At 44.1% G+C, this 25,714-nt stretch overlaps 1 protein-coding gene across 1 annotated transcript in view; it reads right to left on the reverse strand.

The window, feature by feature from the left end:
• Positions 1–25,714, reverse strand: part of DLGAP3 (DLG associated protein 3) — a 41,621-nt gene that overhangs the window by 6,554 nt on the left and 9,353 nt on the right. The window contains 4 exon segments of the mRNA XM_004740835.3: positions 12,588–12,673; positions 13,054–13,367; positions 13,656–13,869; positions 25,597–25,669. Coding sequence (XP_004740892.2) covers positions 12,588–12,673; positions 13,054–13,367; positions 13,656–13,869; positions 25,597–25,669 — 687 coding nt within the window.

Raw genomic sequence — 25,714 nt, forward strand, 5'->3', positions numbered from 1 at the left:
CAAAGAGCTTGGTTGAGAAAGGAGGAAAAGAAAAGACAGTGTACCTGTAAGGGAGGGATATTTTGGTTATTTTTCAATCATATCTCAATAAAGCTGGGGGAGGGAGGGAAAGAGAGGGATGTTTTATTTAGGATGGTGCTCCCATTCCATATCTCGAGAGGAGAGAAACTGCAGGGTATGCAGAATAATGATTGAAGAGGTCCACATCCTAGCTCCTGGAGGCTCTGAGTAGGTTACTTTCCACGGCAAAATGGCCCCTGCAGATATGATTATGTTAAGGATCTTTCCATGACAAGAAAAGTCTGGATTTTCCAGGTGTGTCCAATTTAATCACCAAGGTTCTTTTGAGTGAAAGAGGGAGACAGGTATGTCCAAATCAGAGGAGATGGGATGACAGAATCAAGGTTGGAATGATGGAGTGTGGGGACTCAGTCTGCCACTGGGGCTCTGAAGAAAGAAGTGGGCTTCGAGCCAAGGAATGTGGATAACTTCTATAAACAGGAAAAAGTGACAAAACGGATTTTTCCCAGAGCTCCAAAAGGCATCAGTCCTGCCAACACCCTGATTTTAACTCAGTGAAACACAGTTCAGACTTCTGACCCCTAGAAATGCAAGATAACAAAAATGTATTATTTGATGATGCCAAACTTGTGATAGTTACAGTAGCAATAGGAAACAGCACTGTAAAGAGAAATCGATTAAAGATGGAGAAGAAAGAGGCGGTCGTCCAAGGACCAACCATAAGGAGTATAAAGAATAACCAACATCCTTTGAGCACTTAGTATGCGTCCAACTAAGTATTTTGCATAAACATATGCTCAAAACTCAGAAGCGGTTTCACAGTAAGAGTGTTAGTATCATCCCTATTTACAGATGGGAGAACAGAGGCGAACGAGGAAAAGTGGATTCTTACGATCCGACAGTTACCAATTTAGTCCAGTCCGGCTACAGAGGCCAGTGCTTTCGCCACTCCAGTTCACTCCATTGCCTCCCCAGGACTGAGGGAGAGGGGCGGCTGAAACCGGGGGGACGATGCCTAAACCTCAGGCAGGACGGGTGGCAGAGGCAGAGGCGAGGGAAGGGAGGCAAGGAAGTTGGCGGTTGGTCCAGAAGTGGAGAGAGCTCCCACAGGATGACCCCAACCATTACAGTGAAGTGAGTGGGGAGGTGTGGTCTGCCGGAGATGTGGGGGTGGGGGAGGATCAGGGGAAAAATGAGAATGAGCAGCTTGGTGGGAAGTCGCCCCGCAAAGTAGCTAAGCACAGGCACTGCCTGGAGTGAAAACTCAGCTCCACGGCTTGTGCCTTGGTTTCCTTGTCTACCCAGGAGAATGATCACAGAATTCTCATGAGATAATATATTGTAAAGAATGGAGACCGGCACCTGGCCTATCCATTGTAAATGTTAGCTATTATATGGAAAGGCCCGGAGGTTCGTAGCTCTCCCTGAAAAGAAAGGGGGCTGGACAAACACAATGATGGGAATGTAGCACTGGGAACCCAACGAGGGCACTGTGGTTATTAATTATTGTGATTGCCGCTGATCACTTCCATCTGTTCTCACACAGCTTTCGGAATAAAACCTCTTTTATACTCCAAAGCACACTGTATTATAGTTAGTAATTTGCATTTGTCTCCCTTATAAATAGAGCCATTCCTCACATAAATGTTGGCTGAGTGGTTGGTTGATGGGGGTGGGGGGGTCGGTTGGTGAGCTGGTTGGTGGGACTGGCTGGCTGGAAGGAAGGATGGTAGAGACCACTACTCATCCCCCAATATCCCTTCTCCCTTTTTTCCTCAGTAATAGGATCCCACAGTTTGAAGCTGGACACATGGCCACTTCGAGTAATGACTCTGTTACCAGTTTCCCTGGTATAGCCATATGGCTAAGTCCTCGCTCACAGGTTATAAACAGAAGGGTATGTGCAACTTCCAGGAAACGTTCTTAAAAGGCAAATGTGCCATTTTTTGTTCCTTCCTCCTCCCTGCTGACCAGAATGCAGACACGATGGCTGGACTCAAGCAGCCATCTGGGAATATGAGTTGGAAGCCAAGTGCTGAGGATGGAGAAGGAACAAGATAGAAGGAAGCTGGGTCCTGACACTGCACAGCACCTACCAGCTCTAAATGAATCTCTGGACTTCTAAGCAGGAGAGAAATAAACTTCTGTTTATTTGGGAGCTTTCTGTAACTCACAGCCAAATCTAATCCTAATGATATCAGATGAATTTTCAGGGTAGTGAAGTCCAGAGCTTGTGTCCCTATCTAGTTCTGGATTTGGCAGTATTTGCTGTGGTCTTCCCAACAGCTGTAAACACAGGACAGAAACCGGCCTCCGTGGTGAGTCATCACTAATTCACAACAAGGCCTGTCACAATATTTTCTCCCCGAGCTTTTTAACAAGGTTGAGGAGGTCCCCCCCCCGCCCGCCTTCGAGCTCTTTGGGGGTGACAATGATCACATTCCTGATGATTCTGGAAGTTCTTATCTGGTTATTTCAGGATGATATTTCTACTGTGATTCTCTAAGGGATAACACAAAGGGCTCTGGGAAAAAACTGGTTTATCCCAAGAGACACAGTGTCCAGAGAATGTTCCACATCCAGGAGTTGTCAAAAGGCTTTACCAGGAGTATTTGGCAGCAAGCTGGCAGGGAGGAGGGAGGAGGCACTGGGCAGGGAGGGGGAAGGGCGGTAGCACTGCAGCAAGGCACAGCCATTGTACTAGCTGAGTACTACATGAGAAAGCATCTAAGGGTTTAAACATATGATCAATCAATCAAGTCCTGAGTCTGTCACCCCAGTCTGGGGGCTGTGAGAGTGATGCCAAGATGGGGTCAGGGTGGGAGATTTAGGAAGAGTGAGTGAGTCAGGAACTGTCCTTCAGTAGAAGTCTGAGGAATGGAGGCAGTATCCACACCCACGGCTTGTGGTCAGTCCACAGTGCATTGCTTTCACATGACTGTTCTGGGAGTACAAACTCGTGAAGGGGCGCCTGGGTGGCTCAGTCAGTCCAGCGTCTACCTGTGGCTCAGGTCATGATGCCCTGAGGGACTTGCATCCTTGCAAGTAGGGACTTTCGTCCTTGCTCAGCAGGGAGCCTGCTTCTCCCTCTGCCTGCCACCCTCCTGCCCCCCCCCCTTGTGTGCGCACGCACTCTCTCTCTCTCTCTCTCCCTTTCTCTCTGACAAATAAATAAAATATTTTAAAAAAATATTCATGAGGATGGAAGCTTCCTTCCCGGGCCTCAAGGGGCCCTTTTCTTTCAGCCCAAAGCCAGAAATTATCATGATGCTAAGGAAAAAGTGATAGGAAGAGGGTGGCCTTCCTACATAGAGTTCTCCTGCTGGCCCTGTTTGGGCTTAATTGGTTATAAGTAGGGTTGCTAGATAAAATACAGGACTCCCTTTTAAATTTGAATTTCAGGTAAATAACAATTTTTTAGCATATTTCATGCAATACTTGGGAACTACTTACAAAAAAATTTTTCAACATTCATATCTAATACCCAAATTTAACTGAGCATTCTGGTGTTTGCTTAATTTGTTTGTTTTTGCTAAATATGGAATTTAAGATAAGGTCTTAATAGGAAGGCTCTAGAGGTAAAAGATACAAGGGAATCCCTATAGTTAAGAGTTTGAGGCAAAAACGACATGGTTTCTATGTTCGTCAAGGACCCCAGGAATAGTCTTCTAATGTTTAGCAAGGATATTTTGTGCATTCTTTTATTCTGACCCAGAGTTAGAATAAAATGCTGGGTCTACATAGACAGATGCTGTAGGATGTGACAGTGCTGATAACTGTTCCTCAAGTATGCTCCCTCCCACATGCTATTAGCCTTAGCACATGCTATTCCCTCCACCTGCAACACTCTTATCTCCCACTTCCACCTAGTTAATTTTTGTTCACCTTGTTAGATTGCATTAATTGTTCACGGAGATCTTTGCCCAAATGTCACTTCCTCAGGGAAGTCACACCAAACCCCTCTGATAGGTCAAAGTCCCCTGTGATACACCCTCACTGTGCACAAACCTCTCCTTTGTAGCACCACCCAAGACATACTTCTACACCATTTATGAGCTCCTCAGATTAACATGGCAGTATGCTTTACAGGGCAAGTGCTGTCTGGTTCCACGTACCTTTGTTTTTTGGGTTTTGTTTGTTTGTTTTTTGTTTTAAAGATTTTTTTTTATTTACTTGACAGACAGAGATCATAAGTAGGAAGAGAGGCAGACAGGGGCCCAGGGAGTAGGCTCCTTGCTGAGCAGAGAGCCCAATGTGGGGCTAGATCCCAGGACCCTGAGATCATGACCTGAACCGAAGGCAGAGGCTAGCCCACTGAGCAACCCAGGCGCCCCTAGTTCCACGTACCTTTGTATCCACAGAGCCCAGCAAAGTACCTGACAAATAATAGGGACCCAATAAATATCTGTGGGCAAATGAATCTTTGGTGGGAGTGCAGCAGAGATGGAAGTAAAAAAGCACCAACACCCACCCCTGTGTATTTCCAAACCAAGTTACCACTGATGGTGGGGCAGCTGCAAAAACCCACCAAAGACAGTTATCAGGAGCAATAAATCTGAATTCTTCACCCAACAGGCTGGCAGGGAACATACTGAAAGGTAGAAAAGGAGAGATCTTTCCTCCCCGGCAATTTCTTTTTTTTCCTTTTAGGGTTTTATTTATTTATTTAACAGAGAGAGAGACACAGCAAGAGAAGGAACACAGCAGAGGGAGTGGGAGAGGGAGAAGCATGTTCCCCACCGAGCAGAGAGCCCAATGTGGGGCTCGATCCCAGAACTCTGGGATCACAACCTTAACCAAAGGCAGACACCTAACAACTGAGCCACCAGGCGCCCACTCCCCAGCAATTTCTAAAACCCCATGTGCAGAGACAGACAACAGATCCGGAGAGCAGTGAGACGGGAGTCAGGATAAGAAAGTCCAAGAAAATGGGGCGGCGGCAGGTGGGGGCTCCTGGATATTTGCCTAGAGAGGCTGCTGGTAGTCATGGCTCGCTTTTATGTACCATTTGGGGCATGGTGTGTGGTAAGTCAGACTTAAAGTGCCAGGGACATAAGGGACAGAAAGGACAGTGCAGGTGTATAACTAGGATGCCTGCAGCAGACAGGCAAGGGAGCCTGGCCAGAGACACGTGCCAGATTTCTCCTCTACCCACCTGTCACCCCCTTGGTTTCCCAGTATGATCACCTGTGCCGGGCAATTCAGTTCTTCAGACATGCCCCTCCCCAGTTCACTCCACCAAGACCTCACAAATACCTACACAGGAGCAAGGAAGACCTCACTCTCTGCCTGTCTCCACCCTTCTGTGACTTTGCTCCAAAATGCTTCTCAAATTGGTCCGCTTCTCTCTGTATCTGCAGCTATCAGCCTGGTCCAGACAACTGATCAGTACAGTAGACTGAGCTAACTTAAGAAACTCCCACTCACACACACACACACCCGCAAACACACAGAAATGCCAGATAAAATGAAGTCAAAAGGTGTTTCTGCTATAAGGCCACACTTGAATATAGGAAGAGAAATATCTTCAGGTACTAGAGACAAAAAGGAAAATCAAAACCTAAGACGTGAGCAGGAATCTAAGCCAAGTGAGCCATAGGAATATTGGGCCAGACATATGTTAGATGGTAGTGCGCAGAGGATGAGGAGAGCCCCCAAATCCATGCATCCAGGGACGCTGGAAGGAGACCCTGTGCATAAAGCCAGCAGCCAAGAAGGGTCAATTTCACTCACAACGTGGACTCGGGTCATGCTCCAGGAATGTGGCCAGGAAGTAGGATGCTGAGAATAAGAACATTAAGGCTGCTTTGTGTGTGGGTGTGGGTTCCAATGAGTACCACCACTGACATGCAGAAACCTCAAGCTGAGACAGGAACTCTAAAACTGGTCCCAGGCTCAAGCAGTACTTTAAAAAACACAGAACCCATGAGGAAGGAGTGGGCAGTGACAAGTAATAGTGAACACATAAATTGTTAAGACATGTTTGTAAATCTAAACCATTAAACCATAAAAGATATAAAAACAACTGATTTAGCAGTTTTGTTTTGTTTTTTTAAAGAGGTATAATCCAAATACTAGACAAATACAACATGAGAGATAGGAGGAGGAAGTTAAGAAGGAAATTAAAGTGTTCCAAGGCTCTTGGCGTTTGCCTACGAAGGACAGATATACTCACTAATTTTAGACTTTATTAGAAAAACATTAAATTAAGTACATTTGCTAAAATTTTGAGGAAGTTCACGATAGAAAATGTAAGCTTCCAAACCAGGAGGAGGACAAAGAGAAATAAAGTAATTTTGATCAGTTCAATAGAAGACAGAAAAGTAAGGGAGGAGGAAAGCAAAGAAAACCCATGACCAGACCCTTGACTGGCTCAGTTGGTGAAGCATGTGACTCTTGATCTTGGAATGGTGAGTTCAAGCCCCATGTTGGACATAGAGATTACTTGAAGGAAGCGAAGAAAGAGCATATCAAATAGAAAATTTTTAAAGAGATAATATAAATAAGTCTTTATTTATTATCTCTTTATTATCTTTTTAAAGAGATAATAAAAATAAGTCCAAATAAATCAGTAATAAAGAGATATATAAATAGATTAAATATGTCTACTGAACTTTAGCTCCATTTGGCTTACAAGCAACAGATCTACAACATAAGGATATGGGGGAGGATGATAATCAAAAATGGGAAAAGGTATTTTGGCAAATTAACCAAAAAAAGCAGCCATACTAGTAAAATCAAGCAAAATAGACTTAGAGGCAAAAACCCAGAGCAAGGATGAAAAGGAGCCTATTTATGGTAAAAGAACCAACCCACAAAGAAGATATAACAATCATAAACCTGAATACTTATGAATAGTATCTTCAAACTAAAGAAAAAATTAATAAAATTACCAGGGGAAATGACATATCCACAATCAGAGTGAGACTTTTTTTTTTTTTTTAAGAGAAAGGGGTGGGGGCAGAGAGGGAGAGAGAGAATCTTAAGCAGGCCCCACCATGCCCAGCCCAGAGCCTGTTCTGGGTCTCCACAGCCCTGAGATCATGACCTGAGCCGAAATCAAGAGTCAGACGCTTAATGAACTGAGCAACCCAGGCACCACATGGTGAGACATTTTTTACAACTCTCTCAGAACTGGCAGATCAAACATCCAAAAAAAAAAAAAAAAGAAAGAAATTCAAACACTTGAAAAATATAATACATTAAGTCTGACCATCTATATAAGAGAGAGAGAAAGAGATTATATATTTATATATCATATATATATATTATATATATATAAAAAACAGAAAAAGCCTCAACAAATTCTAAGTAATAAAAATATTACGCAGAATGCATTGTATTCTGCAGCAAATTTAGAAGTCAGTAGTGAAAAGGGAGCTCCCAAACCCTCCCTCCCAACAAAATTTGGAAACTTAAAAAAAAATCTTCAAAATAATTCCTTGGTGTAAAAGGAAATTATGATAATAGCTACAAGCTATTTAGAACTGAACAATGGAAATACTGCATCTCAAAACTTATCAGCTTAGCAGTATAGTTAAAAGGGAATTTATAGCCTTAAAAACACATGGTGGAAAATAAGAAACAGTGTTCAAGATGCTGTTAAAAAAAAAAAAAAGACAAAGATAGTAGGAAAAAGAAAAAGATAAAAGACAGAGAAACAATAGAGACACCAACCAAATCCAAAGGCGAGTTTTTAAAGACTGATAAAATATAACTTTAAAAAATATATTAAGTGATGCCTCAGTGGCTCAGTCAGCTAAGCACCAGACTCTTGATTTCAGCTGGGGTCATGATCCCCAGGTCATGATCTCAGGGTGGTGAGACTGAGCCCCACAACAGGCTCCATGGTAGGTAAAGAGTCTGCTTAAGATTCTCTTTCTCCCTCTCCCTCTACCCACCCCCCACCCACTTGCACATGTACTCACTCTCTCTCTTTAAAAAAATAAAATAATTTTTCATAAATAAATAAGAATATATTAAAATGATAAAATAATAAAACCTCAGACAAGACTAATTAAGAAATAGAGGTAAGACATACATATATAGTACTAGGAATGAAAAGAGGGGACATGAGCTACAGATACAATAAAACATATGAAATTATAACACTATAACACTGAAAGAATATTTGTGCCAAAAATTTTTGAAAACTCAATTTTTGTAAAATGGTCCATCTTTTAGAAAAATATAAATCACCAAAATTGACTCAAAAAGAAAAGGAAAACAAGAGCAAGTCAATAACCACTCAAGAAACTGAAGCTGTAATTCTAAAAGCTCCTCCTATTCCCAAAAGGCATCAGGCCTAGATAGTTTTACAGGCAACCTTTACTCAACCTTTAAGAACTAGATAATTCTTCATTTACACAAATTGTTTCAAGGAACAGAAACACAAAGAATGCTACCAAATTCATTTCAGGAGTCCAGCATCCCCTAAATACCTGAACTGAATAACCACAATAAAGCAAAATCGTTAGCTAATATCACTTATGAACACAGATTACAAAAATCTCAAAGTAATGGCTATTCAAAACTCTAGTAACATATATAAAAAAATAACACAGCAAGACTGTGGCAAGAACTGCTAGAATTCCATATGCCCATTCTTCTCTTTGTCTTTAGCCATAAGGACCCTGATTTTCAGCTATGTGCTCTGCTCATTGTGCCTTGCTTCCCAACTAAGACTCCATGCCACAGACTCCCTTGCAGCTAGATGGGACCACCAGATGAGGTTTCAGCCAGTGCCATGTAAGTGAGAATGTAGGGTGTAACTTTCAGGAAATCTTCCTCCTTGGTACTTCTCAGAATGCAGACAGGATGGCTGGAGCCTGAACTTCAGCTCCCAGGACATGATACACAGAGTAAAAGGGCAGCAAGATGGAAAAAGCCTGGATTCTGACACTGCACTTCAACATCCATGCTTCTTCTTTTTTTCTAAGTGAGAGACAAACGCACTGAAGAGACTACTGAGGTCCTGTTCCAGCCAAACTTCATCCAAACTGATAACAGCATCAAGCAGGGTTCATCCCAGGAATGAAATAACAGATCAACATGGAAAATCTATTAACAAAATTCACATTACAGACGAAAGGAGAAAATCTATTATCATCTAAGTAGATTCTGAAAAAACATTCAATAAAATGCCACTCTTGTTTTCTGTTTAAAAAGAAATAAAAGCGAAACCTCTTAACCTGCTAGGAACTTAATGTGATAAATAGTATCCTTAACATGATAAATAGTATCCATCAAAATCTGTACCAAACATCATTTTACTTATGAATAGGATTTGAGAAGTTATCCACTAATGTCAGGAATGGGACAAGACTGTTCCACTCAACGGTGAACTAGAAGTCCTATTCAATGCATTATTGTAAGAAAAGAATATTAAAAGAAATATCATTCTAGTGGCACCTGTGTGGTTCAGGCAATTAAGCATCTAACTCTTGATTTCGGCTCAGGTCATGATCTCAGGGTCATGAGATCAAGACCCCTGTCACAACCAGCTCAGAGCCTGCTTAAGATTCTCTCTCTCCCTCTCCTGCCCTTCCCCCGACTCATGCATTTGCTCTCTCTCTCTCTCTCTCTCTCTCTCTCAAGAAAGAAATATCCTCATTTGAAAAAATAAAAGAAGACTAAATCAGAGAGGGAGAGAAACTATAAGAGACTCTTAAACACTCTTAAACATAGGAAACAAACTGAGGATTGCTGGAGGGAAGAGGGGTCTCCCACCCCTCCCACCCCGGTAACAAGGTCATGGACATTAAGGAGGGCACGTGATGTAATGAGAACTGGGTATTATTATATAAGACTGATGAATCACTGACCTCTACCTCTGAACCACTAATACATGATATGTTAATTAATTGAATTTAAATTTAGAAAGTAAAAGACAGAAATATCCTCATTTACAGAAAACATGACTAACTAAAACCCATCATGATTTTCGGGTAAACTATGAGTCCCACTAAGAGACAGCAGCAATGTTGTTAAATACAAAATCGCTGTATAAAGCTTTACGATCTTCCCATACCCCAGTAGTGCCCAATTATAAAATACAATAGAAAGAGAGATACCCCATAATGCAAAAGACTGTCACCTTTCTTCTGGATCAGGAAACATTCCTGCTTACTAGCCTCCCCACACACTCACTATTATTTCCCTCAAATTCATTCTCCACTTAGCAGCTAGTGATCTTTTGTAAACATAAATTAGATCCTGTCATGCTCCTTTCACCTTTTAATGGCTACTCATCAGTTATAATTAAATTCCAGTTCTTTATCACTCCCGTGCTCTGCACGACCTACCGCCTGCCTCTTCTCTGATCCACTCCCTCACCGCTGCCCCATCCATTTCACACCACCCCAGAACCTTCTTTCGGTTCCTGCTGCGTGTCAAATTCTGTCCTGCTCTAGCGCCTTCACATATGCTATTCCCTCTTTCTGCAACGCTTCCACCCCCAACCTCCACCTAAGTGTTCCTTGTCAATCCTCGAGTCTCAGCTTAAATGTCACCCGCTCACCCTAAAGAAGATCCCTTCTCTCTGAGCTTTCTGCTTTCATAGTCTACCATAACATATAATAATATCCCATGACATATTATAACATAATGTATAATCATATTTTTAGTTGTGAAACCTTTATTCATTGCCTCGATTCCCTTCTAGACCATGACTTCTAATGAGAGACAGACTCATTTCTTTGATGTTTCCCTGAGCCTTTAACAGGAACAGCCATATAACAGATGCGCAATAAGTATTTTTCTGAATGAATGAATGAACAAATGACAGAGTTTGCTGATTTAGCCTGAATCTCAGTAGAATGCCTACTGCACTCCTCCCAGGATTCAGGCTTGTTAAGAGGAAGCCCTGGACCCCCAGGGGCCTAACTGGATGAAGGACCAAGAAACCTTATAAGAGACTAAGTGGGGGCAATGGGTTTGGTTGATGGTCCCTGGTGCAGCACCAGAGTTGGGAGAAGAGTTCTCAACACAGAGTTACATCCCTCCATGCCTCCCACCCCACCTCACAAGAACTCAGGTCATGGACTTGTGAATTGCGTTTGCCATGAAGTGCTAATTTTCTGAGATCTTTGTGGGATATTAAGAGTTTGAAAGAGGGGTGCCTGGGTGTCTCAGTCGGTTGAGCATCTGACTCTTGGTTTTAGCTCAGGACATGATCTCATGGGTCATGTGTTCAAGCCCTGCATAGGGCTCCTGGCTCAGCAAGGAGTCTGCTTGAAGATTCTCTCTCTCTCTTAAATAAGTAAATAAGATCTTCAAAGACTTATATTTATTTATTTATTTGATGGGGGAGGGGCAGGAGGGGAGGGAGAGAGCCAGGCAGACTCACTGATGATCACAGAGCCCCACACAGGGCTCAATCTCATGAACCTGAGATCACGATCTGAACTGAAACTGAGAGTTGGACACTTAACCGACTGAAGTACCCAGGTGCCTCAGTAAATAAATCTTAAAAAAAAAAAAAAAAAAGAGTTTGGAGGACACTAGCCTTCAGGAATGATAGGGCCAACAAGGCAACTATTTTCATGTTTGATGGAGGCATTCACAGCCTCAGGAGCGTACGGAACTGCAAGGAGCTGGAGTATGCATGGAGAAAAATAGTGAAGCCCACGGGAACCCCAAAAAGACTTGATCAGGAGCACACACAATCCATACTCCCAGGGACTCCCAGAAATAGCTAGGGGAACTTGAGTGGAAGGCAAAAGGCCCAACGATGGCAACTGGGAACAGACCTATGAGGGGCTGGTGCTAGGAGTCTAGTTTTCCAGATGTCCAGATGACCATGAAACCCTTACAGACACCCTACTTAGAGCCACTGGCCTGGGGACACTGCCACCCGAGGACAGATGGGCCACAGTGGCAATGCCACATGGCCATTAGACCAAGTGTCTTCCCACAGGAAGCCAAAGACCAAGGGCCTCCTCCCAGTAACCCTTCCAGAGCTGAAAATGCTGATTTTTCAGCTGGAAATTAAGGAAACCATGTTTCTGGAGGCCACGTAATGCCAGAAGAGTGGCTGCTAGTAATTCTACCATCTCAGGCACACCACAGACTCAGGCATATAATAGGTACCCCTATCTGGTTAAATGCTTGAGGGAGCACAGTGAGGAGGAGTGTGACATTTGCCAAGGGCCCCTGACATTTGCCAGGGGCCCCATGTTTATTTGTTTCTTTGAGAGCTCACATACTTGTACACCACAGGAAGCAACGAGGGACTGGAAAAATCCTGTTATCCCCCATAAACGACAGTTGTTGCAGGCCTGCTCAGCACCTACCTGTTACCTCTCCCTACTTCCCCCTTCCTCCAACCACTCCTGTCACCTCAGAGCAGCCGGGACAGGCGTGCATACAAAGAGAACTCACTTTAGGTCTGATGACTGCCCTGGTAACAGGTCTGAGGATATTGTGTGGCTGCTCGCCATCAGAAGGGCTTGGTTTCCCCTCCAGAATGAGAGGGCGTGCAGGCAGGCTGGACCTTATGCAGAGGGCCTTAGGCGGTCCTCTCTCTTCTCCCCGGGGAAGGCTGAGATGGCCCCACCCAGACCTACCTCTTGTCCTCTTCCACCTGGACTCCGATGGAATGGAACTCCCTTCGACTCCTGTTCTCAGTGTCTGAGTCTGAGATCGTCTCCACCTGGCGGCAGGATTGCGAGAGTCAGTGGCCAGGGCTAGACCTGGGATACAAGCCCTCGATGGGGGAGCGGGCGGGGGGGGGGGGGAGGAGCTGAAGCTAAGCCCCAAGCCAGGGGGCAGCTTCTGCCAAGACAGTCTGCCCGAACAAGAAAAGTGACCCAGGAGGTGAGAGGCGTCAAACTGGCCACCAGTCCCCAACCCCAGTGGAGGTGATGTCTCCAGGACAAGAGACAATGGAGTGGGGCTGGCACTGGTTTTAACAGTCCTGTTGATGGCCAGACACGGGGGCTACGTGCAGCTCAGAGAAACCGCCCCAACCCCTTCAGCGCGCCCCCCACAGGCCAGGGCCTGACCTTGCTTCGCCACCTCCTGCTTCCATACCTGCACCCCTATGGACGGCCGCCACTTCCGCTGCCGCGCCAGGCTCCGCAGCTCCTCCCTGCCGGGAATGGTCTTGATGATGAGTGTAGGGGGCTTGGGGCTGGCCCGGGGTGGCACCGGCGCCAACTCCAGGGTGCGCGCGCCCATGGCCGGGCCGTCCAGCCCGTCCGCGGAGCTGCAGCGCCGGGCGGGGCCCTCGGCCGCCGTGAAGCTCTCGTGGGCGGAGTCGGTGCTGCTCTGGGCGGTGATGGAGATGCGGGGCGGGGCCTGGCTCCCCGGCGGGATGGGGGACGGGGCCTTTCTGAAGTTGAAGGCTGTGGCGGTGAACGCAGAAACGCAGCGGGTGAGAAACGCGCCCGGCTGGTGTCTGTGGCCCACCCACCCACCGACCGACCCCTCACACACACACACACCCACGGCGCCGGAGGACCCAGCAGGCACGCGGACTCCACGTGCCGAGGCTCGCTCTCCCCAGCGCCCGGCCCAGACCGGCCAGCCCGCTGCCCAAGGTCACGCAGCACAGCTGTAGCCTGGGCCCGCACCAGCACGTCGGCTCGCTCTCCAAGCTAGGGGCGGGCCAGGGGCAGAGAAGGCACACTCACAGGAGCCGGGCCTCCCTGAGACAGAGGCAGGGGCAGCAAGGAGGGGCAGGCAGTCGTCGTCTTGAGAGCAGCCGGCCTGGATGGCCCGGAGGTAGCTGTGGCTCCGCATGCGGAAACAGCCGGGCAGGTCCAGGGCATCCACCGCCTGGGACTCCAGCTCCCCGAACACGGACCCGCACACGGCCTCCAGCTGCTGGTTCAGCTCGTCGCTGAGCTGGGGACAGGGGTAGGGAGAAGAGTTAACTGGGGTGCTGGGATGGAAGCAAGTATCTGGGAGGCGCTTTGCCTTAGTAAGGTATGGTCTCAGTGTGACGACTCTGCCTTTGAACAAAAAGAAACCCTCGCTCCGTGCAAAGAAAGACGGAGGCACCACTGCCGTGTGCTGCTGTCCAGGCCTGCCTTGGGGCTCATCTTAGGGTCTAGTCTTTCCTTTAAATACTCCTCCCTCCATTCCGTCTGTGCCTCTCCTATACTCCTGGGACCATCCCATCTTCCTCTTCACCAAGTCCAGCCCCTCACATTTCTCTCCCCTAATCATGAGGGAGAGGACCAGGGATGTCCCCCTCCAGCCCAATCCGGAGGTGGGGAAATGCAGGGAAAGTCACCTTTTATTTTATTATTTATGATCTATTCCATTACCAAATTGCTTGACAGCAACCTATAGAGACACATACCATGGGACTGCACAGAAATCAGTGGGTAAGTGATAGAGCAAAAATTATTAACCTTCAAGTGTTCCCAGCCTTCTCCCACTGACTAGGGTTCTGATTTGGCCTGCTGGTTCCTTCCCTACGCTCATCCTCTAAGGCAAGTTCAGCCATTGCTGAAATGAGGTTCTTGTTTTCATCTTGATATTTTGTGGTACAGAATCTATGGTGTGTAAAAAAAAAAATTAAAGCAACTAAGGAAAATGCAAAACAAAAACTCTGCTCATGGAACCATGTCCCACAGCACTGCACTAAGACTAAATGTACTATGGAGTTTGCAGCTTCTTTTCCTATTATACGAGAAAAGTGGCACAAAGGAAAAATAAAGGTGGGTGGTCCCAGGGAGAAGCCCTACCTCCGGAGCACAGGATATGAGCACACTTGACCCTGAGCTTCAAAAGCATCAAGGAGTATAGCCTGCAGGTTGTCTGCAGAGCCTATGGAGGGAGACCAACCTAGACTCAAGAGTTGGCTCTACTACCACCCAGTAGTGTGGCCTGGGAAAACTACTTAAAGCTTTGGGGCTGTTGAGTCACCTGCCCAATGGGAATGATAATGGTACCATCTTCATGGGGGGCACTACTACCTAAGGGACTCAAAGAAAAACATGGGCACTTGGTGCAGGTACTGGTACACACCGAGCCCTTGGTCAACAGCATGTGAAGGTCTCAGGGTCTACCTGGAAATAGGCCACCACTCATTACAACCACAACCATTCCTGTTACAGAGGCCGAGAGAAATCTCCTCCCCCCACCAAGTGATTGTGCAGAGGGCATTGGATGAAGTCTCGGACAAGGTCCTCAGCAGTATCCACACGGTAAATGCGATAGCAAATGTCACCTGGCTGCATCTTGTGACATCTCCAAGGAAGGATTCGTAACATCATATTTGTGTGAAATCAACAGATAACGTAGTGGTTTGATCCACGTATAAAATGCAGCTCAATGTTTCCATAACTCCACCTCCAAAGCATAACATGATATCACTAAATTCTACTCCCAACTGAGTAGAAATTCCCATCCAGTTCTACCAAGGGGCAAACTAAGGCTCAGACGGGGCAGATGAGTTGACAACGATGCCCAGCTTGTAAGTGATTAACTGAAACCAAATGCCAGGTTTTCTGGCTCTTTTGCCAGGCTGAATCAGAATCTCCTGGGGACCTTTTAAACCTATGTTAACTCAAGCTCCATCCCAAGGACCTGAACCCTGGGCTCTCTAACTATATACCTCTCTTCACTTTGGCTACCTTGAAGCTCAGGGACACAATTTACTGGAAATTCAGATTCAGTGGTTCCAGTGTGGGCCCAGATATCAAAAAGGAGTGTATGGACTTCTTTCTGCAGCTCCCCCATTCTAATGGAACTTCATTACAAGTGTAGAGAAATCACAGGTCACGGAAAAATCCATTCAAGATCCTGTAGAAGTGAAGTTGCACTATGTGTGGCACAAGCCACACTCCTGGGGGCAGCCATGGCTTTCATCGTGACCCTCTGCAAGTCCACCTCTCAGTTTCCTATCTCTGAACCTCTGGGGTACAAAGAACTAGCAGTGCCTGGGTATTTCCTGAAGCTCAGAAGCTGATCTAACTCCTGCTATTTCTAGGTCATGCTCAAGATATTCCCCAACCAGAACCAATCCAGCTCAGAGGATTGCTTCTGGGGCACATGATAGTTGATCTAAACCCAGTAGAGAATATTCTGGTCTCAATTTTGGATCCCACAGATGGAAGGAATCTCATTCTGCAGCTTGTATCTGTATCTCCAAGCCTCTTCTGTGTGTGAAGTGTTAGGCGTAATATCTGACATATAGCAGATGCTCAATAAACATAATAGACTATTAGTAGTAGTAAGAGGTTCTTAAATCACACTGACAATACCTTTGAGAGGCCTCTCCTTCCCAGCATTTCTGAAGCTCTTGAAATCCCAACCATATGCTATTCCTGTGGCCAACTCCATCCAAAGCAGACAGAGGGGGGGTGGGGGATGAGAAACTCCCTGGGACCACACCCTTTCCACCTCTATTGGTGAAGACAAGATTCTGAAGTTCCCACAAGGGACCAGGACCCCAGGAAAACACAGACTTGTATAGACTCCCAGAGGAACACTGCACCCATGTTGATCTTAAAACTGTAACATTGTGCTGTGAATTCTCCTGTTATCCCTGCACTGCCTTCCAACTTGCTACCCTCAGACCCACTTTCAGTAGAGTCAAAGTCAAAGTATCCTCTTAGAAAATGGGAACATTAGCCTCTGTCCAAACCAGACTTTGGATCAGTAAGCATTTCCAAGAATGTGGGACATATAGAGGAAAATACTTGGCTTGGGTCTAATTTTTAAACTGCCTGTGCTAGAGCCAGTGGGGTCCTCTGGGGGCTAGACAGTGTCCTGTACACTTTACCCATGCCATAATCTAGCTAACCTTGGAAAGCACTCCCATTTCAAAACACTCTGAAATACTGGATAAAACATAAGGAATGTTTTATATGCATAGCTGAGCTGACAAGAAAGAAAGATATGTCCCCAGGGGACAAAAGCAAAGAGGAGACTAGAAAATCAGAATATTAACTGTGTGAGTCAGTACTGCAAACAGTCCAGCGGTGGTGGGAGGTGGGGGCACTGTTTGCTGGTCTGAGGGGCCAAAGGGCTTAGGTATTAACAACCACTTGGGTGTAGGAGGAAGGCGTTGGGTCCACATGAAACACAGCATTAGGAATGAGAACCTCCATAAACGTGGGAAAGGGAAAATCTTTCATGAATGGTAGACTAAGAAAAAAAAAAGAAATCAATTAGCAGCACAGGCTGATGACAAGAAGCCAGTCTGTAGTCTAAGCATTGGAGGGAGGGAAAAATAGGCTAATCTCCTAAGATTTTTGTACCCACAAGCTGGTCTTCACACAGACACGGGACTCTGTGGGCCTGTGGGCCTACACGGCCCAGACACCTCCCTGTAAATTAAAAATGAACATGAAATTGTCCCAAACCAAGAACAGTCTAGCAGAAACAACTGCAAAATATTTTCTGAGGGACCCACTCCTAACCCAGACTGTTCAAGGTTCTCACAGATAAAGTTCCACTGAAGGGGTGCCTGGATGGCTCAGTGGGTTAAAGCCTCTGCCTTCAGCTCAGGTCATGATCCCAGAGTCCTGGGATCGAGCCCCACATCCTGCTCTCTGCTCAGCAGGAAACCTGCTTCCCCCTCTCCCTCTGCCTGCCTCTCTGCCTACTTGTGATCTCTGTCTGTCACATAAATAAAAAAATTTTTAAAAAAGAAAGTTCCACTGAAAATGAGTTCACACCAGACCATGTGGTACACTATGTCTGACACAGCCCCTAAAGATCTCCACCTCCTGGCATTAACACCCTCGTGTAGGCCCTCATCTTGACTATGAACTAGACTTACTATAATGAATAGAACATGGACTGTCACTTCTGAGATTATATTACAAAAAGATTATGACTTCCACCTTGAACACTCTCTCTCAGAGTCTGCTCTGGGAGAAGCAAGCTACTATGTTATGAGTAGCCCTATGGTGAGTCCCACATGTCAAAAAAACTGATGACCCTGACCAATAGCCAGTGAGCATCCGAGGCCTGCCAACAGCCATGTGAGTGAGTGAGTTAAGAGATACTCCTCCAGTCAAGCCTTGAGACGACTACAGCCCTGGCCAATGCCTTGACTGAAGCCATGTGAGTCACCTGACCCAGAAGGCATCCACCCAAGCTGCACTGAGATTCCTGGCCCACAGAAATGCTGAGATAATAAGTATTTGTTGTGTTAAGACACTACATTTGAGAGTAATAGATTGTGTAGCAATAGACAACTAATGCAAACTGAGATAGAAACAAAAACTAAGCTTTATTAAGTGAAGTCATTGAGAATGCAAGCTTTATCTGTTACTGCAGCAAGTGTTTCCTTAGCTAAAATAGATTAGCTTTTAAACTATGTTTAAAATTTCTGGGGCACCTGGGTGGCTCAGTTGGTTGGTTAAGCCTCTGCCTTTGGCTCCGGTCATGATCCCAGCATCCTGGAATCGAGTCCTGCATCAAGCTCCCTGTTCCACGGGGAGCCTGCTTCTCCCTCTGTCTCTGCCTCCCTCTCTCTCTGTCTCTCCTGAATAAATAAATAAAATGCTTTTAAAAAATAAAATAAACTATGTTTAAAACTTCTAAAACTTAAAAGATAAAACTGAAAACATAAGGAGAGAATAAAAGTTTTGAAAAGAAGCTTAGAAAGAGTTAAAAGGAACCAAACCAGATTTCTAGAACTGAAACAAAGTCAAATTAAAAGCAGAGTTAATGAGCTAAATAGGAGATGACACACAACTGAAGAGAAAATTGGTAAATCAGATGATACATCTGAGGAACTCACCCAGAAGGCAGCACAGAGAGGCAAAGAGATGGAAATTATGAACAACAGGTTAAGATGCACGTAGGAAAGAGTAAGAAGGTCCCACATACAACTAATACGAGCTCCAGGTGAGAGGCTAGATAGAACGTAGAAGCCGCAATATCTGAAGAGTTAATTAGACTGATGGAGAACTTTGCAGACTTCTGACTTCACGCATGACAGAGTGACAGGCAAGGCAGCTATAAAGCTGACAAAACTGTCAAAGACAACCACTTCATCACTCTGAAAATCAATCAAAGGTATACAACAAAGAAGCGTAGACCTGAAAGTGACGGAACAGCGGGAGTCCGTGGCGTCCTTGCCTGAGGCTGCTCCCATTACTCAAATTCCCAGTTCCATCCCTTGCAATAGTTCAGCCAGGGTGAGACAGGCTGTGAAAACCAGCTGCTTTACTGCCATTGCCAAAAGGGGCTCACTTAATTTGGAACATAGTTGTATGGTATCAAGAACTATACAGGGGGTGGGGGACAGAGGGAAAACTAGGGGGAAAACAGGAACACAGCAAGGCAAAGCTGAGATTGCAGCACTGTTTGGGGCAAGAAATGGACTGGCAGACTAGGCAGGGATGTAACAGAGGCGTTCCAGGACATGAGATAACCAGAGAAGATTTGATGAGCGTTCCACATATGCTGGGTTGAGCAGAGGTGAGTGCATGCCCAACAGAGACAGAGAGGCCTCGAACTGCCCACACCTCTCTGGCCAGTAGAGCTTGTGTCCATGTGTAGCAGTGACAAGAGAGAGCCTGGAAAAAAGTAAAATCCAGGGTAGGCTGAAAAACAGTCTGAAGTTTGTACTCCCTAGTCCACACATAGAACCATAAGCAGAGAGAAGACTTTCTGGCTCAAGGTTTTGGGACACAAGCTCTGGCTGAACATTATGCTATGCAGACACAAGGGCAAACCCCCTAGGAAACCAGGCTTAAAAATAAAAACAAGAAAGAAAAAAAATGGTGAATCTATCAGAGGCCACATTTAGCAAAGAAGACCGATTTCACAGATTTAGTCCAGGGATCAACAAACACATAAACAAAGCAATAGCAATCTTCAAGAGATAAAGTAAGAACTCACAACTCTATGGCCAACTGATCTTCGACAAAGCAGGAAGTGATATCCAATGGAAAAAAGGCAATCTCTCCAACAAATGGTGCTGGGAAAACTGGACAGCCCCATGCAGAAGAATGAAACCAGACCACTTTCTTACACCATACACAGAAATAAATTCAAAATGGATGAAAGACTGAAACGTGAGACAGGAAACCATCAAAATCCTAGAGGAGAACACAGGCATCAACCTCTTTGACCTTGGCCACAGTAACTTTTTTTTAAAGATTTATTTATTTATTTATTTGCCAGCGAGAGAGCGTGTGCTCAAGAAGGGGGAGAAGCAAGCAAAAGGAGAAGGAGAAACAGGCTCTCTGCTGAGCGGGGAGCCTGACTTGGGGCTCAATCCCAGGACCCTGGGATTATGACCTGAGCAGAAGGAAGACACTTAACCATCTGAGCCACCCAGGCACCCAGCCATAATAGCAACTTCTTACTAGACATGTTGCCAGAGGCAAGGGAAACAAAAGCAAAAATAAACTACTGGGACTTCTTCAAGAAAAAAAGTTTCTGCACAGCAAAGGAAACAATCAACAAAACTAAAAGGCATCCTACAGAATAGGAGAAGATATTTGCAAATGACAAATATGCTCAAGGATTAGTATCCAAAATCTATAAAAACTTACCAACTCAACATCCAAGAAACAAATAATACAGTTAAGAAATGGGCAGAAGAAATGAAGAGACACTTTTCCAAAAAAGACATCCAGATGGCTAATAGACACATGAAAAGATGCTCAACATCACTCATCATCAGGGAAATACAAATCAAAACCATGCTGAGATACCACCTCACACCAGTCAGAATGGCTAAAATTAACAACACAAGAAACAACAGGTGTTGGCAAGGATGTGGAGAAAGAGGAACCCTCTTGCACTGTTGGTGGGAATGCAAACTGGTGCAGCCACTCGAGAATATTTGGAGGCTCCTCAAAAAGTTAAAAATAGAACTACCCTACAACCTAGCAAATGCATCACTAGGGATTTACCCAAAGGATTAAAAAAAAAAATACAGATCTGAAGGTGTACATGGACCCTAATGTTTACAGCAGCATTGTCAACAACAGCCAAACTATGGAGAGAGCCCAAATGTCCACTGACTGACAAAAATCAGTAAAGAAGACGTGTGTGTGTGTACACACACACAAATGTATATATATATATATATAAACTATGGAATATTACACAGCCATCAAAAGAATGAAATCTTGCCATTTTCAACTGTGTGGATGGAGCTACAGTGTATTATGCTAAGTGAAAGAATTCAACCAGAGAAAGATAAATACCATATGACTTCACTCATATGTGGAATTTAAGAAACAAAACAGATGAACATAAGAGTGGCGGGAAGGGGAAAGAGGGAGAGAGAAAAAAAATAAGAGACTCTTAACAGTAGAGAACAAACTGAGGGTTAATGGAGGGAGGTGGGTGGAGGATGGGCTAGAGGAGTGTTGGGAATTAAGGAGGGCAATTGTTGTGATGAGTCCTAGCTGTTATATGTAAGTGATAAATCACTGAATTCTACTCCTGAAACCAATATTGCACTGTATGTTAATGAACTAGAATATAAATTTTTAAAGTTTTAAAAAGGTAATATATGAATCCAAAGTCACTGCAATATATTACTTAAAATATTCGATATACAACAAAAAAAAATCATGAGACATGCAAATAAACAAGAAAATGTGAATGTCCTGAAACGTTTGATTTATCAGACAAAATCTGCAAAGCAGCTATTACAAATATGTTAAAAGAACTAAGGGAAATGTTTAAAGGTTTAAAAGAAAGCACAGCAATGACTACATGGATTAAAAAGAAATCACAACAAAAAGAATTTTTTTAAGAGCCAAATGGAAATTTTGGAGCTGAAAAGTACAATAACTAAAGTGCCCTTCTTTTTCACTAGAAGGGCTCAGCATCAAAAATGATCAGTAAACTTGATCAGTATAAATTATCCAATGTGAAGAATGGAGAGAAAAAAAGAATACAAATAAACAGAACCTCAGAGACCTATGGGACAATAACAAGCAAGGCAGTATACATGTGATAGAAATCCCAAAGGAAGAAGAGAGAAAGGGGGAGAAAAAGATATTTGAAGAAATAACAGCTCAAAACTTTCCAAATGTGACAAAAAACATTAATCTACAGATTAAAGAAGCTCAAGGTTAAATACAAAGAGATTCATAGCCAGATACATTGCAATCAAAATGTTGAAAGCCATAGACAAAGAGAAAATCTTAACAGCGCAAGGGAAAAACAATTCATCACACACAAAAAGACAGTAATATGATTAACAACCGGCTTCTCATCAGAACAATAAGCATCAAGGGAGTAGAATGGTATATTCAAAATGCTGAAAGTAAAAACTGCCAACCAGGAATTCTATATTCAGCAAAACTGTTCTTCAAAAATGAAGTAAAATTAAAGATGTTTCCAAATGCATATAGACTGAAGAATTTGTTACAGACCTATCTTACAAGAAATATTCACGGAAGTTCTTCAGGCTAAAAGGAACGGATACTTAATGGTAACTCAAATCCACAGGAAGAGATGAAAGGGACAAAAAATGACAAACATAAAAGACTCTGTAAATAGACTCTTCTCCTTTTTTCTCTCAACTTCTTTGAAAGGCACAAAATTTTACAAAATTATTATTATAACATCATCATTACTTTTTATAATAATTGTTAGATTTAGAACATATACACAGGAAAGGTACATGACAATAATAGCACAAATGGGGAGAGAAAAAAAAAGAGATACATTGGAGCAGGGTTTCTATATTTTATCAGAATTAATTAGATTTAATCAGTTATGATACATATTATAATTCCTAGAGCAACTCTAATAACTCAAATAATATAGTAAAAAGGAATTAATAATAAAGAAATTCAAATGGTACACTAAAACATTTATTTGATACAAAAGACAGCAAAGAACGAACAGAGGAAAAACAATGACATGATACAATCCAATCATATCAATAATCACATTAAATGTGAATGAACAAAAAAGACTCATTCAGAAGGCAGAAATTGTTAGATTGGATTTTTTGAAAAAGTGCAAGTAGGTTGAAATTAAAATGAAGAAAAAAGATGTACCAGCAAGCACTAACCATGAGAGAATTTTGCAGATTTGATGAACAGCATTAATCTTCAGATTCAGGGAACATACACACATATCATAGTGAAACTGCAGAACACCAAAATCAAACACAAGATCTCAACAGCAATCAGAAAGAAATGAAAACTATCCACAAAGACAATTAGATTGATTGCAGACTTCCCAAAGGCAACAACAGAAGACAGATGACAAAAGAATATCTTCAAAACGCTGACAGAAAATAAATGTTGACCTAAGATTCTAAAATAAGCTGATTTATGTTAAATAATGAGGGTAGACTCCATTTTTTTGTTGTTGTTGTTGTTGTTAAAAACAAAGTTTGCTACTAACAGAAACTGACTGAAAAAATCACTAAGGAATATTTCAAAGGAAGGAATGACCTGTGAGAAGATATGGGGGAGGTACAAATGTGAGTCTATGTAATCAAGTACTAAGAGCATAAAATGTAGCAAAAATAATAAAGACTAACTTGGAGAGGTAAAAGGATAGAAGAAATTGTCAAATTTAGACTTTGCTAAGTCAGATGTGCACATGAAAATTACAAGAGGAACTACAAGAATGAAACTAGAATACAGAACTGCCAAACAAAGCAGTGTGGGATTTGGTATTAAGAAAAACGAAGAAACTAATACAAAAGAAGGTAGCAAAGGAGTAGAAAAGCATCATCCAAAAAGCAGGAGAAATAGGGCACAAAATAAAACAACACAACACATCCGGGCATATCAGTAATCACAATAAATATAAATGTACTAAGCCCTCAAGCAATTGTCAAAGTAGATTTAAGATAAATTCCTTAAACTATTTACGAAAGACAAAGCTCAAACAGAAGGAGACAAAAAGCTGGAGCACACCTGTGGCGTCAGAGGGTAACTAGCGTGGCTGGAGTGGACGAAGGGAGGGAACAGCGTTAGGAGAGGGACTAACAGGGAGCAAGGGTTAGGTCACACAGGGCTTCATAAGTCATAGCAAAGTCCTCTGTGTAAGGCGAGGGTTTTGAGTGAATGCAATTCTATTTTGAAATGATCGCTCAGGGCTGTGCTGAGAGAGAATGAATGGGAGCAAAGGCACATGCAGGAGACCACTTAGTGGGCAGGGCAATAGCTTGGAAAGAAGCCATGGTGATATAGACTGGAGTAATGACAATGGAGGTGGTGAGAAGTGCTTGGATCCTGGATATGCTTGGAAGGTGGGACCAACAGGATTTGCTGAAGGACTGGATGGGGAGAGGTGAAAAAGAGAAAGGAGTCAAGACTGACTTCAGGCTTTTGGATCTGAGCTCCTAAAAGGATGAATTTCAATACACAGTTAGACACACACGCCTGGCAATTATGGAAGGATCTGGGGCTGGAGATACACATTTGGAAGTCATCAGGCCCTCAATAATATTCAAAGCCATGAGCCCGAGTGAGCTCACCTAAGGAGGCAGTGTCCAGAGAAGTCCAGGAATTAAGCCCTAGAAAAATCCAGTGTTCAGATCCTGGAGAGTTGGAGAGACACCCATAGCAAGATGGACCATAAACATCCAGAGTGAGAATCTAAGAGAATCTAAAAGGTATGGAGTCTTCGAAGCAAACGGAGTATGGTGTTTCAAGAAGGAGAGAGCCATCATCGATGTTAGATGTTGCTGATGGGTCAAGTAAAACGAGGACTGAGCATTAACCACTGGGTTTAGCCAACAGGCTAGTCTGATGTGAAAAGACAGCTGCGCCTGTCAGATTCCCTGATTCAGGAAATGTAACAAAGACCGCAGCAGCAAACAAGAGAAGCCAATCCGGACAGGCTTCTGCATTGCTTTTTTGCATTGCTTTTTTTTTTCCCCCAGCAAACAGTAAAAATAGCTAACCTTTCCTGAGTGCTGGCTATGTGCCAAGAACACTATTACGATGCCTATTTTTAAATAGAGAAAGTGGGGCTCAAAAAAGTCAAATAATCTGTCCCGGGTCACTCAGCTGGTAAGTTGCTGAGCTAGAATCCCAGTCCATGTCATGCATGTAATCATGCATGCCTCTGCTTAGTTAAGGAGAAAGATCACACTTAGGGAAGGAACTCACATTTATAAAGTACCAATTGAGGGCCAGGCATCTTGTGTTTGCATACATGCTCTCACTGAACTCTCGCAAAGGCCCTGAGATAAATATCATTACTACTGTCATTTTAAAGGTGAAAAACCAGAGGCTCTGCTGGGTCTCACTAACGGTCCCACAGGGGTGGTGACTGGTGGGGAAAGAGCTCAAGTGTGGGCATTTCTCAGACTGCATCTCTGCCTATCCCTCGTCTGTACCACAGGCCTGCCCTTTGCACTGGGCGAGCTGAGACTATTCAGGCCAGGACATGGCTGGGGAACCCCAGAGACCTGATGTCACCCCTACAAACTCATCACTTTGAGGATCCTTGGTGGTTTTGAAGGATGTGACTGAGACAACCCCCCCCACACACACACAGTTTGAATCAGCTCCAGAAATCCCAAGGCAGGCTTCCCAGTTCCCCCAGAACCAGACCTGTGCTCTGTCCAGGGGCTGGACCTCTGATTTTAAGGCATAGGCTGAGTATGAGAGTGAACCCCACTTCCCACCCTTTCCTTCAGTCGTGCTGGATGGTCTCTACCTGTCCGGTGGTGAGGGAACGGCTGTAGCCAGGGATGGAGCTCCGGGGATGGATCCGGGGTGGGACACAGCAGCTGGGAAAGAACAAAATTCCATATTCAGAACAGGGGTCTGAGAGA

Source organism: Mustela putorius, unplaced genomic scaffold (assembly GCF_011764305.1).
Source record: "Mustela putorius furo isolate JIRA1106 unplaced genomic scaffold, ASM1176430v1.1 tig00003853_pilon_pilon_pilon, whole genome shotgun sequence".
In the NCBI taxonomy this organism is placed as follows: Eukaryota; Metazoa; Chordata; class Mammalia; order Carnivora; family Mustelidae; genus Mustela; species Mustela putorius.